We start from the raw sequence: 21,757 nt of genomic DNA on the forward strand, positions 1-21,757 counted from the left end.
TCTCCCAATAAATTTAAGCTGGTAGTGTTCGATGCGGGAGATTTTTTCAGAATCCAAGCAAGGTGATATTCTTCTCAGTTGAAAGCTGTATGCTGGGTGAACCTCTAACGCGTTTCGCCCTATCAGAGGGCTTTTTCAAAGAGTGATATTAGTTTGCTCAGTGTGGCTTTTTATACCCAGCTACAAATTGATTTTCCAATTTCATTGGACAAGAGGATGACACAGGTGTGCCTGGTCATTTTAACCTCTTATATGCTTTTTCTTCCGCAGTCCACAGGGCTTTTTTTGAGTCACATAAATCAAATATATAAATATATATAAATAATATACCAGACATATTACTACGTATAATTACTTATAAAAAGCAAATGCTAATATAAACAATATTAATAATAATAATAATAACTCTCAATTTCTAATTCTTTTTCCTTTCTAAAAAAATCATCAATTAAATTGTCCCATGTTGGACTCGAACTTGGCACTCTATGATCTCTAAACTGACTCCCTATCTGTTGTGCCACTGGAGTAGGAACATTTTTTCTTTATTTTTATAGTCCTAAATGATTTATTTACTTTTCATTCTAACAGTATTTTCTCTCGTAATTTTATCCTCCATTTGCTTGTATATAGTTATCAATTTATATACCTATCTTTTTTATTTATTATCATCAAATTATTCATTAAATCAATATCAAGTCATATTCTCAAAAGCATCCTTGTTCCATCAAAATTATAAAAAATTTTTACAAAAATTACACATTTGCGCTAGATGGCATTTGCCTCTAATTCATTTAGTACTTGCTTTACCAAAGTATATCCTAACTTTATTACATCTGGCCAGAGATTTAAACAGGCTGTTTCTGGTCCGTACTTCACCCCGCTGAAGTGCCACTCTACAGCGGGAGTGAAGACGGATACTGGAGTCACAGTGCTCCCCCATCTTACAGACTGCAACCCCTAGTCGATGAACATGATCATGTAAATTAATTATCTCATTTCTATACTCTAATCAAATTGTTTTAGTCTTCAAAAGTAATCTAGATAAAGGATTCTAGATCTATATTAGCATTTAACCCCAAAGGGGTTAATGTTTGTAGTTGAAATATCCAAAATGCTTCTTTATTTGCCAGCTCTCTAAATCTGTCTCCTCCTCTTTCTGTGGTTTTAACATGGTGTACACCATATACTTGTAAACCTTCTATATTTCCTTTGTGGGCTTCTGTCATATGCCTAGAAACACTGTGGTGGGGAAAATTTTTCAAAATATTTAGTCGGTGTTCTCTGAATCTGTCCTTCAGTTTTCTTGTAGTGCGGCCCACATATTGTAAGCCGCACATACATTGCAACACATATATACAATATATTGTGTTGCAATTTAAAAATTCTTTGATCTCAAATTTTCTTTTATTACTGTATGATTCTACCACCACAGTCTTTCTTGGCATATGGCTACACGTAATACATCTAGTTTGATTGCACCTATAACATCCTTTAATTCTTTCTTGTTGATCAAGCCATGTTCTATTTTGTTCTTTTTTATCCAGAGGTCTTTCTACCCTTAATTTGCTTGGAGCAATTATGGATTTTAAGTTTGAATTCTTTTTAAATACTATTTTTAATTGTGGATCAATGACTTTATTCAGAATTGGGTCTTGTTCTAAGAGAGTATAATTCTTTTTTAATATCTTTTTTATCTGTTCAGATTTTGAATTAAATTTTGTTATGAAAGTCATCATTTTTTTGGGGTTATTAGGGTCTTGGAGTGCATTAGTATTTTTTGATTTTATTTTTGGTGTAAGGAGGGTTTTTCTTTCTGTATTTAGACTTTTGTTAAATGCATTCACTAGCAGTTCTCTGGGATATCCCTTTTTCTCAAAATCCATGCACATTTGATCTGCCTGGACTTTAAATTTTTCTGTATCAGAACAATTTCTACGAAGCCTATTTAGCTGGCTAAGTGGGATATTTATAAGCCACGGCTTATAATGTCCGCTGGAAAAATGAAGGAAGTTATTTGTATCCACTTTCTTTTTAAAATTGACCGTGGAAATGTTTTTAGAGAGGCTCTCCGCAGAGATAGTTAAATCAAGAAAATTAACTGTGTTGTGATCAAAGCAGTGAGTGAATTTTAAATTATAATCATTCTTATTTAAGTGACGGAAATTCACACACGGCGCACGATTTTGTTAATCACTTAAATAAGAATGATTATAATTTAAAATTCACTCTTAATTTTCTTGATTTAACTATCTCTGCGGAGAGCCTCTCTAAAAACATTTCCACGGTCAATTTTAAAAAGAAAGTGGATACAAATAACTTCCTTCATTTTTCCAATTATAAGCCGTGGCTTATAAATATCCCACTTAGCCAGCTAAATAGGCTTCGTAGAAATTGTTCTGATACAGAAAAATTTAAAGTCCAGGCAGATCAAATGTGCATGGATTTTGAGTAAAAGGGATATCCCAGAGAACTGCTAGTGAATGCATTTAACAAAAGTCTAAATACAGAAAGAAAAACCCTCCTTACACCAAAAATAAAATCAAAAAATACTAATGCACTCCAAGACCCTAATAACCCCAAAAAAATGATGACTTTCATAACAAAATTTAATTCAAAATCTGAACAGATAAAAAAGATATTAAAAAAGAATTATACTCTCTTAGAACAAGACCCAATTCTGAATAAAGTCATTGATCCACAATTAAAAATAGTATTTAAAAAGAATTCAAACTTAAAATCCATAATTGCTCCAAGCAAATTAAGGGTAGAAAGACCTCTGGATAAAAAAGAACAAAATAGAACATGGCTTGATCAACAAGAAAGAATTAAAGGATGTTATAGGTGCAATCAAACTAGATGTATTACGTGTAGCCATATGCCAAGAAAGACTGTGGTGGTAGAATCATACAGTAATAAAAGAAAATTTGAGATCAAAGAATTTTTAAATTGCAACACAATATATTGTATATATGTGTTGCAATGTATGTGCGGCTTACAATATGTGGGCCGCACTACAAGAAAACTGAAGGACAGATTCAGAGAACACCGACTAAATATTTTGAAAAATTTTCCCCACCACAGTGTTTCTAGGCATATGACAGAAGCCCACAAAGGAAATATAGAAGGTTTACAAATATATGGTGTACACCATGTTAAAACCACAGAAAGAGGAGGAGACAGATTTAGAGAGCTGGCAAATAAAGAAGCATTTTGGATATTTCAACTACAAACATTAACCCCTTTGGGGTTAAATGCTAATATAGATCTAGAATCCTTTATCTAGATTACTTTTGAAGACTAAAACAATTTGATTAGAGTATAGAAATGAGATAATTAATTTACATGATCATGTTCATCGACTAGGGGTTGCAGTCTGTAAGATGGGGGAGCACTGTGACTCCAGTATCCGTCTTCACTCCCGCTGTAGAGTGGCACTTCAGCGGGGTGAAGTACGGACCAGAAACAGCCTGTTTAAATCTCTGGCCAGATGTAATAAAGTTAGGATATACTTTGGTAAAGCAAGTACTAAATGAATTAGAGGCAAATGCCATCTAGCGCAAATGTGTAATTTTTGTAAAAAATTTTTATAATTTTGATGGAACAAGGATGCTTTTGAGAATATGACTTGATATTGATTTAATGAATAATTTGATGATAATAAATAAAAAAGATAGGTATATAAATTGATAACTATATACAAGCAAATGGAGGATAAAATTACGAGAGAAAATACTGTTAGAATGAAAAGTAAATAAATCATTTAGGACTATAAAAATAAAGAAAAAATGTTCCTACTCCAGTGGCACAACAGATAGGGAGTCAGTTTAGAGATCATAGAGTGCCAAGTTCGAGTCCAACATGGGACAATTTAATTGATGATTTTTTTAGAAAGGAAAAAGAATTAGAAATTGAGAGTTATTATTATTATTATTAATATTGTTTATATTAGCATTTGCTTTTTATAAGTAATTATACGTAGTAATATGTCTGGTATATTATTTATATATATTTATATATTTGATTTATGTGACTCAAAAAAAGCCCTGTGGACTGCGGAAGAAAAAGCATATAAGAGGTTAAAATGACCAGGCACACCTGTGTCATCCTCTTGTCCAATGAAATTGGAAAATCAATTTGTAGCTGGGTATAAAAAGCCACACTGAGCAAACTAATATCACTCTTTGAAAAAGCCCTCTGATAGGGCGAAACGCGTTAGAGGTTCACCCAGCATACAGCTTTCAACTGAGAAGAATATCACCTTGCTTGGATTCTGAAAAAATCTCCCGCATCGAACACTACCAGCTTAAATTTATTGGGAGAAAATACAGACCAAGCCCTACGTCATCACGTCCATCAAGCTGCTAGGAGAACTCCGGTGAGAAACAGGTGACACAGCGGCGCAGGTGAGAGCAGCGCCGGCTGTTGGATTCCAACTACGGGTGAGTGAGACGCCAGCTAACAACATCTACGCGGCGTCCTCCCCGACCCCTGTTCACCGGAGGGACACTCCACTACTAGCGCCGACATCGAAGCGCAGTGTATGCAGCGAGACGTCCCGCTGCTGGGACAACTATCTACACAGCCCGTGTAGACACTTGAGCACGGTACATGCAGCGAGGTATCCCGCTGCTGGGACAAGTATCCACGCACAAACGGTGCAGGTGAGAGACGCACCACTGTGCACTTTACTACTTTCTTTCCAAAAAGGCATATATCGCCAAATCACCTAAAGTTACAAATGTATGCATACAAGTTATTCTACGTTTAAATTCATCTGTAATTGGAAAAAGACTGTTTCTTTAACCAAGGACAAAAAAGGTCTATACAGAAAGTGATCCGCTCAGTTCAGTCTTTCTTCAAAATTTATACTATGTGTCCAGAATTCTAGATACCTGGACTGGCTACACAGCTTTCGCCATCCTGGGGCTATAAAGTCACAAAGTTTAGTGTTATATACTTTTTATATATAATTTTTTGAAAATTTATTTTTATTTTTATTTTATTATTTTTTCCTCTCCATTTAAATGTGATTAATTTTATATGTAAAATCAAGTTTTTTTTATATAAACATATACGTGTATATACCGATTGCATGATAAACAAATATTTATGCAATCGCTATAAATACCGTCATATATATCTGTAGGTGGCCGCCTATAAAAATTGTAATGTATTTTTTATATGATCCTTTTTTTATACAAATAAATGAAAATAAATATTCATAAACAGACAAAAATTGTGTATGTGAAGTGACTCCATCCATGGTGCAAGTTATTAAATAAAAAATAAAAAACAGCGCAGATACTCCATTTCTTGTTTTTTCATGATGTAAATCTAACTGGGTTCTATGGTTTACTTGCAGCACTCATTGTACCACTGACACATACTGCAGGGGGAAATTTACTAAGATGTTTATTCTACTTCACATGTGATGTTGCTATGGGCAACCAATCAGATCCTGTCTACTGTCTTCTAGCTGGTGCAAAATAAATAAGTTGATTCTGATTGGTTGTGTGACACGCCGCCGGTGGGGGTAGATAAATACCTTGAGTCGCTGGATACTCTTGGTTCCACACCGATTCTTCACCACGTCGGCCGCAGAGAACACACCACCCTAGGGACTCAAGCAAGGCGCCCAGCAGGTACAACCGCTTTTGTTTTATTTAGTGCAAATAAGACACAATTAATCAATAGGCATCTGAGCGACAATAAGTATTTTGAACAATTTACAGATCTAGTAACCAATCAGATCCGCCTTGCGGACTACCACCCCTATGGGGTCAATAAACTCTAGTACCACTCTCACGTAAACCTCCAGTATACTGGGGAGTGGGTAGACTGATCCTGTCAACCGCCAACTGGGTCCTTACAGGCGACAGTATACTCACTCGCTATGCAATTAACAATGGATACCCTCAGCATCTGATACGTATATCTACTGAGTACCTGACATACCATACATTTAAAACATCAATGGCAACAGGTCATATAACATATAATAGACACAATAAAACACAGGGTTAGATGAACACTCTTCCTGGTGCGCACTTTACCGAAACGTCCCTGGTCAGGTAAGGTGAACACAGTACCTTGAATCCTGGGAAGGCTTTACTTCCAGCAATAGTCACTTTAGGCCGCAAGACGGCAGTAAGTCCAAAGCTGACTTAGTATAATGCAGGGACAGTTATGTCTTACAACTTGCGGGGTTTTTCCTGACTGACTTCCCTGGACGTCAACTGCTTAGTATGATCAACTGTACCTTGTATCCGCTCCCATGGAGCGACAGGCGGACAGAAGGTGAAAAGGACAAAGGGGATCTGGTGGGTCTTCCTGGGAGTCCCTGAGACTCCAGCAATGGATCACATTGGTGGCAGGGAGTGGAGAGTGGGCTCCTTTTACTTAGCACAGTCACATTGGTGGCAGGGAGTGGGCACTGGGGCAACCAGCGGATGGGTACCTGGCATCAGGAGCAAGTTGCAGGCTCCTGCCCGTCACGATCGGGTCCCCCGGCCTCTGGCGCTGGGTATTCTTCTGCAGGAGGGCTGCTAGTGTGGGCGCTGCTATTGCAGCGTTGCCGCACTCAGCCAGCCACTTCTGCGCTGCTGGGCTCCGTCACTCCTGTCTCTTCTGCCGCTTTCCGTTCCTCCCCGGGGTGCGTCGCGGGGTCGGCGGGGGTCGCGCGCTTCATGCGCCGCGTCTCTGCTCCCGGCGTGTCTCGGGGTCGGCGGGGGTCACGCTGTTATCGCAGCGCCGCCGCTCCCTCTCCCCTCCGCAGCTCCTTCCTCCACGCTGCTCTCCCCTTCTCCTCGCCGTCTCCTCTCTCCTTCTCCCGCGTGCCACTCGGGGTCGGCGGGGGTCACGCGCACGTCACTGCGCCCCGCTAGCCTCCTCCCCTCCTCCAGGAACTTCCTCCTCCTATACGTCCCCCAGAGCTGTCAGTCAGCCTGGGGACGCTCCTGCGCGCCCTGCACTGCACGGGGGTTTTAACCCCTAAAGTCCCGCGGCTGGGAAAAGGCAAGTCTGGGGTGCCACACATCCACCCACTTAAAGGATGCTCGTCCTCGGGCATCAAACTTGATAAGAGAATTGTTTCCAGAAGAACCTTTCTGGTTTGAGTTTGGGCCCAAACGTCTACTGTCCTCGGAGAGGGGGCCACATACATAAGTAATTTTACAGTTTTAACCACAATATATACAGTACACAACGTTTAAGCAAGACATTATGAGCGGCGGAACTACTCTCTGTACCGCAGAGGCAACGCGCCTCTCGTGCTCCTAACTGAACGCCTCGCTCCAGTCCCCGGGGGTGCGATCTCAACGGGTTCCGGAGCAGGTTCATCGATCCTCAGCCTGGTATGCGGCGGTACATCCGGAGAGAACGGCGTTGACCATCCCACGCTCAGCATCAGTTCCATCAGGTCTTGGGACCATCTCGCGACGGCATAATCATTGTCCAGGCTTCCTTTGCTGCTTGACCTGGGGAGAACTGGGGTCTTATTTGGATACGGTTTGATCCGGTTGCGAAGGATCCGCTGCGAGTGGGCACCCTCCCATTTCGCATCGAACTTACTCTTGTGACGATTGTTTCTTTTGAACACCGGGGTACCAACAGGTACGCGGTCAGCGTAAGCATTCTGGTCAGGATGAATCTTCTGGCGGTCTCTACTTTGCGCCAACTTTTGGTCGCCCAGGGCTCTTGTGTTAGTCAATCTGGGCTGATGTTCTTGCACCCAGGGTGCACATGGTTCCCAGCGGGACGGCACTGGATTGGTGAAGGTGGGTGTCTCGATCCTCTCTCTGTTATCCTCCACCTTTCCCTCTGGGTGTAGAGGCAAGCTGGAGGGGGCATCGGCGTTACTGTGGCAGCGCCCATTACGGCACCGGTGATAGCGCCTGCGGGCACGACGCCTGTCTGAATCAAACCGGCTTCCTCTTACTGGTACCCCACCTGGGCCCGTCACGTCTATCGCTTGAGCACCCTTTTCTCCTTCCACCACATCGAATTCCACCATCTCGCCATCTTCGACGCTGTGTAGGGACTTCTGCGGGCGGCTTCTCTTTATGGCCGTCCGGTGGACAAAAACATCATCTTTTGTGTCATTTCGGTTAATGAAGCCATATCCCCTTCGGACGTTAAACCACTTGACAATCCCTTGTACCCGTGTGGCCAGTGCTTTCTTCACCACCTGACTCCTCTGGACGCAGATGATGTGCTGCAGGGTTACCTCCTCAGTCTGATCTTGGTCAACCAGTTCCTGCTTTAGGGCCGAAATCAGCTCTTCAGGGCAATTTCTTAGGATGTTCATGCCCAGGATGATGGGGGAAACCCTTCCTTCTCCACAGGTGATCACCAAATACCCCTGTTTGGGTAAGTGTGCTCGTCCGATCTTCAGGTCGGCCTCCCAGTACCCGTTGCAGGTGACCTCTCGGCCGTTGGCAGCGACCACTTTCACCTGCGTGGGGGGCGGTCTAAATGGTACTTCTTTTCCCCAGTATTTTTGGAGGGTGGGTAGCTGTATCATGGATACTTGCGACCCGGTGTCTATCATGGCCACTGTCTCTATCCCATTGATCAGCACCTTGATCCTCGGGCATTGCCCTACGTACTGGGCCCACCATTCCTCCGTGTCTGGGTCTACTCCCGGTGTTCCGGGTCGCTGGCGTATTTCCTCCTGCATATCTGCCATGCTGACGGTGAGGTTCTCAATCTGCTTTTGTAGAACCTTGAACTGATCATCAGGTACGTTCTGTGCGGCCCGTATGACTGTGTCTCTGTTCTTCTTTGCCCCCTCTGGGCTGGTAGGGAAGGCTCTCCGTGAGTACGGCTGTTCGTGAAACCCTAATAATTCAGGGTACTCCTCTCCTGCTTCATCCTGTGTCCCGACCACTCCAATGGCGGCGTCTTTGAAGTCAGCGAAGGTCGCACCCGGCATCTGCCTTCGCAACATCCTCAGTGGTGCCCGTATGCTCTCTCGCCCGGCTCCTTCGATCAGCTGAACTATTAGTGTCTCATCCACATTCCTCATTTCTTCTGGGTCGAGGGCTTGTATCGCCTTACTCATTTCTAGTAGGCTGAGAGCATAATCCCTCAACGTTTCGCCCGCTCGTTGTTTTCTTCCGTAAAACTTCAATTTTAGTTCTGGTAGGCTTCGCGTCTCGAAGGTGGCGGATAGCTTCTTTAGTATCTGTGCTACCGTCGTCTTGTGTTCGGGTGCCCATGACCTCACTTCACGGAGGGCAGATCCGGTCAGTTGTCCCATTAGGATCTGAATCTTCTGTTGTTCCTGCAGGGTGTACAGTAGGCATGTTGACTCCATTCCCCTCTTGAACTCCGCAAATGTGGTTCCCGGTGCCTTCTTTTTGTCTCCGCTGTAGCTGGGCAACCATGATGCCCCGAAGTGGTAAGGGAACGTGATTTGGGTGGTTGGTGCAGCGGCGGCTTGTCCTTGTTGTTCATTCCCGGATGCTGGTATCCCTCTGCCTTGCGCTGGCGCAGCTGGTTGCGCCGGTGCTTGTACCGCCGGTTGTGCAGCTTGTTGCTCCATCTTCCCTGCTTGGTTGTCCTCTCAGCCGACTCGTATCCTGTTCGGTTTGACGCCAAGTGTGACACGCCGCCGGTGGGGGTAGATAAATACCTTGAGTCGCTGGATACTCTTGGTTCCACACCGATTCTTCACCACGTCGGCCGCAGAGAACACACCACCCTAGGGACTCAAGGTATTTATCTACCCCCACCGGCGGCGTGTCACACTGTTATCGCAGCGCCGCCGCTCCCTCTCCCCTCCGCAGCTCCTTCCTCCACGCTGCTCTCCCCTTCTCCTCGCCGTCTCCTCTCTCCTTCTCCCGCGTGCCACTCGGGGTCGGCGGGGGTCACGCGCACGTCACTGCGCCCCGCTAGCCTCCTCCCCTCCTCCAGGAACTTCCTCCTCCTATACGTCCCCCAGAGCTGTCAGTCAGCCTGGGGACGCTCCTGCGCGCCCTGCACTGCACGGGGGTTTTAACCCCTAAAGTCCCGCGGCTGGGAAAAGGCAAGTCTGGGGTGCCACAGTTGCCCTTAGCAACATAACATGTGAAGTAGAATGCACATCTTAGTAAATTAGCGTACATTGTACATAAGGGATTACTCACAGACACTGTGCAGATGATCTGCTCTGCCGTGGGTCTCATCATGTGATCCAGCGTGAACACCCTGATATTAACTGGAGAGAGATGAAATATAAATGCATAGGTGTTAGCAGGGGCGTAACTAAATATTCATAGGCCCCATAGCAAAAGTTTTTAAAGGCCCCCTATTTGTGTAAAACATATTACTTAGACAGCTCTGGGCCCTATAGACGCTGCACCCCTTGCACCTATGATAGCAACACCCTTTGGCGTTAGGTATCTCAGTCAGCCCACACGGCCCGGGTTTGGTTAATTAGGTCTATGGTAAAATGGAGGTCAGTGTCTAGATGGAACTAGGGATGGCCATCGGTGCAGTCGCCATCGATGGTTGCCATCGATGTTGAATCTGCAATCAGCCATCGATAGTCATAAACTATGTGATGCATAACCATCGATTGTTTTAGCTATCGATGGTTATCCATTATATTTGACTAAATGGTTCATGAGCCAATCAGAACATGGAGGAGGGGCTTCCAGGTGTCAGGGGGCGGAGCTATGCTCTGTGCTCCGACACCTTGAAAAAAAAAAGAAAAAAGAAACATGGGTTCTCCTTTGTCATCAATGTAGGGAAACCACATCGACAGCAAAATTATACAATATTGGCCATAAGCAATCAATGATTTCAAATCATCGATAGTCGATGGCCATCCCTAGATCGAACCCAAGAAGTCCACATGCACAAGGTCAAAGTTGAACTTGAAACAAGGTTGACACCGGCAAATTATCGACATGAAGATGGCCAAAACACAAATAGGCCGACAAGAGTTTTAAGGCTTTTTGAGGTGTAAAATTTGGACCATGTTGGCCTATAGATCAATTAGAGGGGATTGGTTTGTCTCGGTGTGGTGCACCAAAAGGGTGCACATTTTGGTGCACCACACCAAGACAAACCAATCCCTATCCCCCTCTAATTGTACATTAAATTTGTCCATGATAGCACACCCCTGTATTCCGTATATACTAACTATATGTATCATCTCTTACCAAACAGGGGGACACCCTACTTATAATACCCATTTCTCTGCTTAGTTCTGTGCGATTGACTCCCAAAACACCCCCATGCTCCTGGCCTATAGATCATGTTGTCCTAATACATGTCAACCAAAAGTTGCTGTCGACCTAATTGCTGTCAACCAAAATTTGGGATACCCACATCCCTGGTGCTATTGGAAGATACCCACTGACTACCTCACTGAATAGCAGCTGGAAGGCCCAGTGTTCCATGTGAGAGTAAAATCCAGCCCAGGTTCTCTAGCACAGAGGCTGTCAGCGGATATGACGGGAGCAGACGCCTGACCTGAGGCCAGATGCACTAAGCTTCAAAAGTGATAAAATGGAGAGTGATTAACAGCCAGCCAATCAGCTCCTACCTGCCATGTTACAGACTGGATTTGAAAAATGTCAGGTAGGAGCTGATTGGTTGGTTATCACTCTCCTTTTTTAGGACTTTTATCACTCTCCTAATTACTGACTTATTGACCTATTGACCAATCATAGCTTTCCCCAAGAATGTACATGTTCCTTGCATGGTGTGTCCACAGGCAGCTATTGGTCTATATATACATACCGGATTCTTTGGGGGTATATATGCTCTTGTCTGTCTGTATGAAGATGTAGCCTCTCTTGTACGAAACAGGAATGGAGACCACTTTCTGCTGAGAGCCAAAGACTGAACCACTCACAACCAACTGAACGTACTGCTGACCTCTCCTTTTATCCAGCATACAGGCGGAGGCCATCTCAGGGCTGAGCTACGGGGACAAAATGGAGGCCGGCTGACTAGAGACATACATGCTGCAAAGGATTATTGGGAAGTACACGCAAACAAAATTCAGGCTTCATCTATAATAAATAATATGCTAAAGAAACATATTGTTAATAATATTCAGTATTGTTTTACTACTTATGCTAGGTACACACCAGGACGACTAGGGCCCGATCAGCACAATCTAGATCCAATTCCGATCAATCGGATGTAGATTGTGTGCTGATTGGGCCCTTTTCTGACCTGGTGTGGAGCGATTCCGATCCGATGCGCGGTCCCGCGGGTCGGTCGGTCGTTATTGAGATCCTACCTGCTGCAGGTAGGATCTCAATGACGACCATAGAACCGGGTGCGGGTCGCCATCGGATCGGACCCGCTCACGGTGCACATCGTGAGCGGGTCGTGCCCTCCCGCGTCATCGTGAGCGGGTCGGACGAGACACTGACGACCCGCTCACGATGTGCATCGTGAGCGGGTCGTCCTGGTGTGTACCCCGCATTAGATCATTTTAAGGGGTTTATTTATCAAGTTAATATGGAAATTGGCTATTACTGAGTTCTTTGTATCAGTGATATTTAGTAATAGGTTAAAGCAGGAGAACACGGAGATATTTACACTTTCAGCTACATTACCATTATTTTGGGTTGTTTATATCATGCGCCCAGAACCTCACACAGGGGCGTCTTAAGACAGGAGGAGGTGCCAGCAGCAGAAGGGTCTAAGAGCTCTAGTGCTCAGACACTACTGCACATGTGCGAACTAGGGATGGCCAACGACTATCGATTATTTGAAATCATCGATGGTTTATGGCCGACGTTGAATACTTTTGCCATCGATGTGGGAGAACCAAATGGTTTCCCTACATTGGTGGCAAAGGAGAACCAATGTTTCCTTTTTTTTCCCCAAGGTGCCACCCCCGACACCCGGAAGTCCCGCCCCCGAGTTCTGATTGGCCCACAGGCCATTCATTCAATTATAATGAATGACCATCGATAGCTAAAACTATCGATGGTTATCCATTAAATAGTTTACCACTATTGATGGCTGGGTGCAGAATCATCATCAACAGCAACCATCGATGGCGTCTGCACCAATGGCCGTCCCCAGTGCGAACCTCCGCTGCGATGTGGAGTCTGAGCATTATCGCACCCATACAGCGCATGAGCAGATTGTCAGAAAATGGATCCTGAGGGTATGTATTACCAGAATAGGTGCAGTGTCCAATGTGCACCGTGCACACTGCACCCATTATAGATACGCCAGTGACCTCACACACTGCACGCAGAACAACCACCGTGGTGTGGCTGCACCGAGTCTCCGCCTACTCTGTCCAGCTGATGTAGGGCGAGATCTACTAAGCTTGAAAACTGTTAAAATGGAGAGTGATAAAGTGCTCAGGAAATCAGCTCCTAACTGTCATTTCGCAAACACAGCCAGTAACAGGGAAGGTAGGAGCTGATTGGCTGTTGGTTTATCACTCTCCATGCTAGAACTTTTCAATCTTAGCACATCTGGCCCATAGTCATAAAGATGTCTCCAAAATATTGTAACATTTCATAATTTTGTGAGGACACTAGAAATATAGTTTTAATACTTATGGACAACTGTGTGACCAGTTGGGCCTATTTCTATGTAGAGGCCTGGAGCTGGACCTCCATCGTGTCATTGTTAGTCTGGCCCTGAATAAGCTTTTGCATACATTTTCTATGGGGGCTGCGAACTGTCATAGTTTACTGATATAGGCTATATAGCAGTGGTTCTCAAACTTGGTCCTCAGAACCCCACACAGTACATGTTTTCCAGGTCACCCTGCAGGTGCACTCATTACTGACTGACACGTTTTAAAAGATCCACAGGCGGCCGAAGAGGGTGTGGGCGCTGACGCCCAGTGTTTTCATGGGGATGCTATGGCCCGATCGCCAGCCCCCCAGTCTCAAACTCGCCAACCCATTTGTTCCAGAGGTCTTCAAATGCATGCACAGACCTCCGACCATCGAAACGGGGCCGAATTCGCCCCGTTCCGGTCACTGTTGAAATGGGCCCAAAATGCCCAAACATTGCATGTTCACATAAACATAATACTACTAGTACCACGACTACAATACTATTAATAGTAATAGCAGGTATATATGTGAAATTGTGCGCCGAGCAGTCAGGTGACCACAGGATGAGATCCGTCCCTGGTCCTGGCAGATGAAACAGAAGCATTGTACCCATATAACTGCCACCAGGCTGCCACACTGACCGACAATGCTAAAACTACATTTTCACTCTTACGTTGCAAATCAAAGACCAGGAAGCATGAAATAACCTTTTGTTTATATGTGTCTGGTAAATGCTGCCATGTCCCACCGCAATTACACTTTGTACCCGTACACAGAACAGAGACAGATCACTGATGGCCAGCGCTGCCCATTTTACTGTTGTCAGAGGCATGCAGCCAGAATCTCTTATGCCAGATGCGACCGGGTATGGGTAAAAACTGGACCCGGACAAATAAAGCCTCCCTGTATGGTCCGTGCATGTAGCAAAAACCGTAACGGTCCGGACCACACGGGGAGGCTGTAATCTCCCCTTCCCCATGTCCCTGGTGACAGCTGTCCATACCTTCCAACAGTCCCGATTTTATCGGGACAGTCCAGATTGTCAGGGCCTGTCCCGCTGTCCCACCTGCGGGCGGCAGTGTCCCGCGATGTGGGGGGGCTGTTGGGAGTCCCCCCTGTCAGCTGCTAAGCAGCGGGGAATAAACGCTGTGCGCATGCACACAGCGTCTATTCCCGCAGCCAGGGGGCTGGGGGCATGGCTAGAGGCTCACAGAGCCTCTGGGTCATGCCCCCATAGCGGCAAAATGGGGGCGTGGCCTCACGGCGCGCAGCAGCAGCGTCCCGCCTGCTGATCTGCGAAAGTTGGGAGGTATGGCTGTCACAGGTATCCCCCTGGACAAGACACCCCCAGATCGGATATCAAACTCTGCATTCCAGAGCTTGTAGTCTCCAGTCCAGCGTTCCGGGGTCTTATCCAGTCCGGTTTTTACTTAGTTGTGACCATGGGGGTGAAACTAGAGGTTGGCTTAATCCTTCCTGTGCCAGCACCTGAGATGATGTCATTCTGCACCCGCCATTAACATGTAGCTGACAGTAGCCTGGAAATAGGCGCTAAACTTTAATGAAGGCAAAAATCTGCATCATTGCATTGCGTCCTCAAGGCAACGTAGCAGTCCATGTTCTCAGGATATTCATGGCTTAGCACAGATGGTACAATTACAAATCATATATTTTATTTAAATATGGGCACCACCTAATACTTGGGGCAGTAATATTTATTTTTTTGTCAATTAAATGAGCATACTCTGGTATCCACCAAACAGGGGTACCAAAAGGGGCACAGGGCTATTCGGCAGGAGGCTGGGACAAGTCTGGTTGTTACCCCTAAAGAACAAGGCTCAGTGCTGAAGGTATTAGAAGTTACTGTATGTGATTTAGGACCACAGGTTAGTAAGATCATTCCAAAGGTTATATCTATCAAATCTCGGAGAGAGATAAAGTATAAAGGGACAGCAAATCAACCCCTAACTTATTTTTTACAGACTGTACTTGAAAAAAGTTACAATTAGGAGCTAAAATGTTGGTACTTTATCTCTCTTCACTTTGAAACAACCCCCCCAAGTTTCGTAGATCTTCCTTTGATGTTTAGTCTTACCTCTATTGTCTGCTTTACAAAAAAGCTGCTTCCCTTGCCGCTCAGGATGGCAGTGTGCCGTTTAGAGCATTCCTTATCATTATTCTGATTCCGCAAGAACATTTCCACTTTGACTTCCTTAGGAGGCTTGGCGTTGTCGGGCCACTCCATCTGCACCCAGACATCTTCTCCCAGGCCCAGGTGCAGAAGACGAGGAGCGGTGATCAGGAACCTGAGAGATGGACGAAGAGGGTTACCTGATGTATGAAGGTTACCTGATACAGTATATGCCCTGTGGCCTTTCTCTGCATGCAGTGCCACCACTGTGTAGTCATTTCTCCTGTGCCACCCAATTTACAGTGGTCAAATTACTGCCATATCCCAATTACTTACATCAAAGGTAACAAGTATGAAAGTGACATAACACAATGCACGTAGAAGCAGAAATAAATTAGAAACAATATCAAAATAATTAAACTATTATATTAAGATTCAGCACAATCTATGGTGCGACAGAGATGAGGGGCTAACCTTCAGCACCATCTATGTGCGACAGAGATGAGGATCTCACCATAAGCACTATCTATGGTGCCGCAGAAATGAGGGCCACGCCTTCACCACCATCTATGGTGCAACAAGATGAGGAACTCACCATAATCACCATCTATGGTGTAACAGAGATGAGGGTTCCACCTTCAGCACCATGTATCTGTATAGTGTGACAGAGATGAGGGGCTCACCTTCAGCACCATCTATGTGCGACAGAGATGAGGATCTCACCGTAAGCACTATCTATGGTGCCGCAGAGATGAGGGTCTCGCCTTCAGCACCATCTATGGTGCAACAAGATGAGGAACTCACCATAAGCACCATCTATGGTGCCACAGAGATGGAGGTCAAACCTTCTGCACCATTTATGGTGCGACAGAGATGAGGATCTCACCTTCAGCACCATCTATGGTGCGACAGAGATGAGGGTCCCACCTTCAGTACCGTCTATGGTCAACAGAGATGAGGATCTCTCCTTCAGAACCATCTATGGTGTGACAGAGATGAGGGGCTCACCTTCAGCACCATCTATGTGCGACAGAGATGAGGATCTCACCATAAGCACTATCTATGGTGCCGCAGAGATGAGGGTCTCACCTTCAGCATCATCTATGGTGCGACAGAGATGAGGGTCTCACCTTCAGCACCATCTATGGTGCCACAGAGATGAGGGTCTCGTCTTCAGCACTGTCTATGGTGCGACAAAATAAGCTATGTGTGACAGAGATGACGGTCTCACATTCCTTACCATCTGTGGTGTACCAGAGATGAGGATCTCACCTTTGGCACCATCTATATGCGACGAAGATGAGGGTCCCACCTTCATCGCCATCTATGGTGCGACAGAAATGAGGGTCTCATCTTCAGTATCATCTATGGTGTGACAGAGATGAGGTTTTCACCTTCAACACCATTTATGGTGTGACAGAGATAAGGGTCCCACCTTCAGCACTATCTATGTTGCGACAGAGATGAGGGTCCCACCTTCAGCACCATCTTTGGTGCGACAGAGATGAGGGTCAAACCTTCAGCACCATTTATGGTGCAATAGAGATGAGGGTCCCAACTTCAGCACTGTCTATGTTGTGACAGAGATGAGGGTCCACCTGCAGCACTATCTATGGTGCAACAGATGAGGATCTCACCCTAAGCACCATCTATGGTGCAACAGAGATGAGTATGTTGCTTTCAACACCATCTATGGTGTGACAGAGATGAGGGTCTCACCTTCAGCATCATCTATGGTGCGACGGAGATGAGGATCTCACCTTCAGCACAATTTATGGTGCGACAGAGATGAGGGTCTCACCTTCAGCACCATCTATGGTGCGACAGAGATGGGGGTCAAACCTTCTGCACCATTTATGGTGCGACAGAGATGAGGATCTCACCTTCAGCCCCATCTATGGTGCGACAGAGATGAGGGTCCCACCTTCAGTACCGTCTATGGTCAACAGAGATGAGGATCTCTCCTTCAGAACCATCTAAGGTGTGACAGAGATGAGGATCTCACCTTCAGCACCATCTATGGTGTGGCAGAGATGAGGGTCTCACCTTCAGCATCATCTATGGTACAACAAAAATGAGGGTCTCACCTTCAGCAGCATCTATGGTGCAACAGAGATAAGGGTCCCACCTTCAGCACCGTCTATGGTGCGACATAGATGAGGCTCCTTACCTTCAGCATCATCTATGGTGAAACAGAGATGGGGGTCTCACCTTCAGCACCATCTATGGTGCAACAGAGATAAGGGTCCCACCTTCAGCACCATCTGTGGTGTACCAGAGATGAGGATCTCACCTTTGGCAGCATCTATATGCGACGAAGATGAGGGTCCCACCTTCATCGCTATCTATGGTGCGACAGAAATGAGGGTCTCATCTTCAGTATCATCTATGGTGTGACAGAGATGAGGTTTTCACCTTCAACACCATCTATGGTGTGACAGAGATAATGGTCCCACCTTCAGCACTATCTATGGTGCGACAGAGATGAGGGTCCCACCTTCAGCACCATCTATGGTGCGACAGAGATGAGGGTCAAACCTTCAGCATCATTTATGGTGCAATAGAGATGAGGGTCCCAACTTCAGCACCCTCTATGTTGTGACAGAGATGAGGGTCCACCTGCAGCACTATCTATGGTGCAACAGATGAGGATCTCACCCTAAGCACCATCTATGGTGCAACAGAGATGAGTATGTTGCTTTCAACACCATCTATGGTGTGACAGAGATGAGAGTCTCACCTTCAACATCATCTATGGTGCGACGGAGATGAGGGTCTCACCTTCAGCACAGTCTATGGTGCGACAGAGATGAGGGTCTCACCTTCAGCACCATCTATGGTGCGACAGAGATGGGGGTCAAACCTTCTGCACCATTTATGGTGCGACAGAGATGAGGATCTCACCTTCAGCCCCATCTATGGTGCGACAGAGATGAGGGTCCCACCTTCAGTACCGTCTATGGTCAACAGAGATGAGGATCTCTCCTTCAGAACCATCTAAGGTGTGACAGAGATGAGGATCTCACCTTCAGCACCATCTATGGTGTGGCAGAGATGAGGGTCTCACCTTCAGCATCATCTATGGTACAACAAAAATGAGAGTCTCACCTTCAGCAGCATCTATGGTGCAACAGAGATAAGGGTCCCACCTTCAGCACCGTCTATGGTGCGACATAGATGAGGCTCTCACCTTCAGCATCATCTATGGTGAAACAGAGATGGGAGTCTCACCTTCAGCACCATCTATGGTGCAACAGAGATAAGGGTCCCACCTTCAGCACCATCTATGGTGCTACAGAGATGAGGATCTCACTTTCAGAACCATCTAAGGTGTGACAGAGATGAGGGTCTCACCTTCAGCACCATCTATGGTGCAACAGAGATGAGGGTCCCACCTTCAGCACCGTCTATGGTGCGACATAGATGAGGCTCTCACCTTCAGCACCGTCTAAGGTGCGACAGAGATGAGGGTCCCACCTTCAGCACCCTCTATGGATCGACACAAATGAGGGCCCCACCATAAGCACCATCTATGCTGTGACAGAGATGAGCGTCTCACCATAAACACCATCTATGGTGCGACAGAGATGACGGTCTCACATTGCTCACCATCTATGGTGTACCAGAGATGAGTTTCCCACCATAAGAACCATCTATGGTGCGACAGAGATGAGGGTCTCACCTTCTGCACCATCTATGGTGCGACAGAGATGAAGGTCTCACCATAAGCACCATCTATGGTGTGACAGAGATTATCTATTATACCCCAATTTGCCTTTGCCCACATCCCCCAATCGGGATACAATATCCTGGTGGTGGGGATGATGGCGGTCAAAAGATCGACCCCAGCAACCTGCTCCATACCCTGTCCTCCTAACCTCTAACCCTCCTTTTTAGCAGCCTTACCCTACCCCCTCCTGCAGCCTTACCCTAACTCTACCCCCTCCCGTCGCCTGACCTTACCCCCCAGCAGCTGAACCTAACTCTCCCCCCCCTCCCATGGCCTGATCCTAACCCTCCCCCAGCAGCCTGACCCTAACCCTCTCCCTCTTACAGCTTGACTCCCCCTCCCTCCAGCAGAATGACCCTAACCCTCCCCCTACTGCAGCCTGACCCTAACCCTCCCCACTAGTTCCCAGCACATACTGGTATGTTGAACTTGTTGACCTTTTGGGAATCGACCTAGACCATGGTTGCCTACCTGACCCTCTCCTTCAGGGAGAAATTGCTCGGTTCCTGGGCTTCCCTGGTAATGTTCCCTGGTACATTCTCTGTAAAGCCCTGAAGAAATCTAATCCTTATTAATAAAACAATAATCTAGAAGTAAAAGAGAAATCAGAGATTGGAACTTACGATGGGGTCTGTGCTGAGGCAGCAGCACACAGAGACATCCACAGCAGGCAGCGCAGTAGGGGAGACATCCCCATTGTCAGGCAGGGAGACAGAATGCGAGGTGAGGAGAGGAGACAGATATATAAACAGGAGGATGGGCAGAGATTAGGGACAAACAGAAAGTGAGTGGGGGAAGGAATACGCAGAAAGTGAAAGTGCCTAGATTTAGGAAAATGCTAATTGTGACTTTGTTCCCCAACAACACATACTTGCCTACTTTTGAAAACTAGTTTCAGGGAGATTATAGTTGGTAGCAGAATTTTGCATAGCGCCCCATTGAGGGGGCGTGTCATGCTCCACTAAAAGGGCGTGTCTAGTTCCATAGATGGGGAGATTGTGAAGAGAGATTGTGAACGTGGCACCTAGAAGCGTGGGTGTGTACTGCTACATCTGAGGGGAATCTTTTAAAATTACTTATATACAAATGTAGATGAGCCCCAAAGCAATTAGTAAGAGCTACTATACTTGGTAAAGTGCTGGGAAATGGCGATGATGATTCAATGTAAATGTATCTGTCTCTCATTCCTTTTCCCCAAAAATGTAACAGTGTAACGTGGGCTAGGTGACATGAGGGAGATTGATAGACTAATGAGGGAGAGAGGGAGATTACTGCTATTTCAGGGAGTCTCCTGCAGAATGCAGGAGGGGAGGCAACTATGCAACAACATATATTATTTGAGTAACTTATGCACTTAAAATGCATGTGTTTTATATCTTAAAGGACAAAGGGAGAAATTTACTAAGATAGGAGTATTATTTCACATGGGATGTTGCTATGGGCAACCAATCAGACACTATGGGCCTTATTCTGGTTGAGTCGGATGGCTCCGAATGCGGACGGACGGGCGATGGTTGGTATCTGCGCATGTGCAAACGCCTCAAACGTCCGAACACAGCGTGAAGTCCGTTCTGAAAATTATCATACGGAGCCATCCGAGCAGGCAATGGAGAGGGGCGTGAAGGGCTGTTTGGGCTCATTACCATATGCGTACGCCCCGCGTTTCATGGGCGTTCCCATGAAAACGCTGGGCGTACGTATGGTAATCTGTCCGTGACGCACGTGTAGGGGGCGGACAGCAGACATAGCCGGATGCCAGCTGCCCGCCCATATCCCTGCTTTTGCACAGAGAAATGGCAAAGTGGTCTGGAGCACTCGGTGTTGCCTGACCACTCGGTCCAGCATTCGATGGTCGGCGACCATCGGAGGATGGGGGAGGTTCTCACAGATGGGGGAGGTGTTCACATGAAACATCCACTCGCGGTCCGTTCACTCGGCGTCTTACCGCATTAGGTGTGAGCGATCCATACGGAAGGCGGGGCTAAGAACACTCGGTTCCAGTCCGCAAATACGCATCCAACCGAACCAACCAGAATAAGGCCCTATGGGAGAAATTTACTAATATGGGCCATATACTACCTAATAATACAAATAATAATACAAAGCTGTCGCATTCTTCTCATTTGCAGTTTTTTGATGACCTACAGTATGTGTTTGTACCCGTTCACTTTTGTAATGGGTCATATGTATTTGGTGGTTCTATGTGCGTATGGAGTGGCAGCATTGCACGGATCAGTGTGATCCGTACAATGGTGTCCAGTGTAAAAATAGAAGAAATAAATGATTGAAATAAATGGTGTGGGGTACCCTTCTCCCACGGCTAGACCCAGCCCTGGGCTCAAAGAACCGGTCCTGGTTTAAGAA

At 46.0% G+C, this 21,757-nt stretch overlaps 1 protein-coding gene across 1 annotated transcript in view; it reads right to left on the minus strand.

Annotated features, from left to right (window-relative positions):
- LOC146036253 (complement C4-like) overlaps window positions 1–20,170 on the minus strand; it is a 97,940-nt gene extending 77,770 nt beyond the window's left edge. The window contains exons 1-4 of the mRNA XM_083160132.1: window positions 20,017–20,170; window positions 15,628–15,838; window positions 11,731–11,914; window positions 10,128–10,198 (exon numbers count right to left, since the gene is read on the minus strand). Of these exons, the coding sequence (XP_083016258.1) occupies window positions 10,128–10,198; window positions 11,731–11,914; window positions 15,628–15,838; window positions 20,017–20,090 (540 nt within the window). The 5' untranslated portion in view covers window positions 20,091–20,170. The remainder of the gene's footprint in view (window positions 1–10,127; window positions 10,199–11,730; window positions 11,915–15,627; window positions 15,839–20,016) is intronic.
- Window positions 20,171–21,757: the final 1,587 nt, after the last annotated feature.

Source organism: Crinia signifera, chromosome 9, assembly GCF_055691185.1.
Source record: "Crinia signifera chromosome 9, ASM5569118v1, whole genome shotgun sequence".
Taxonomy (NCBI): domain Eukaryota; kingdom Metazoa; phylum Chordata; class Amphibia; order Anura; family Myobatrachidae; genus Crinia; species Crinia signifera.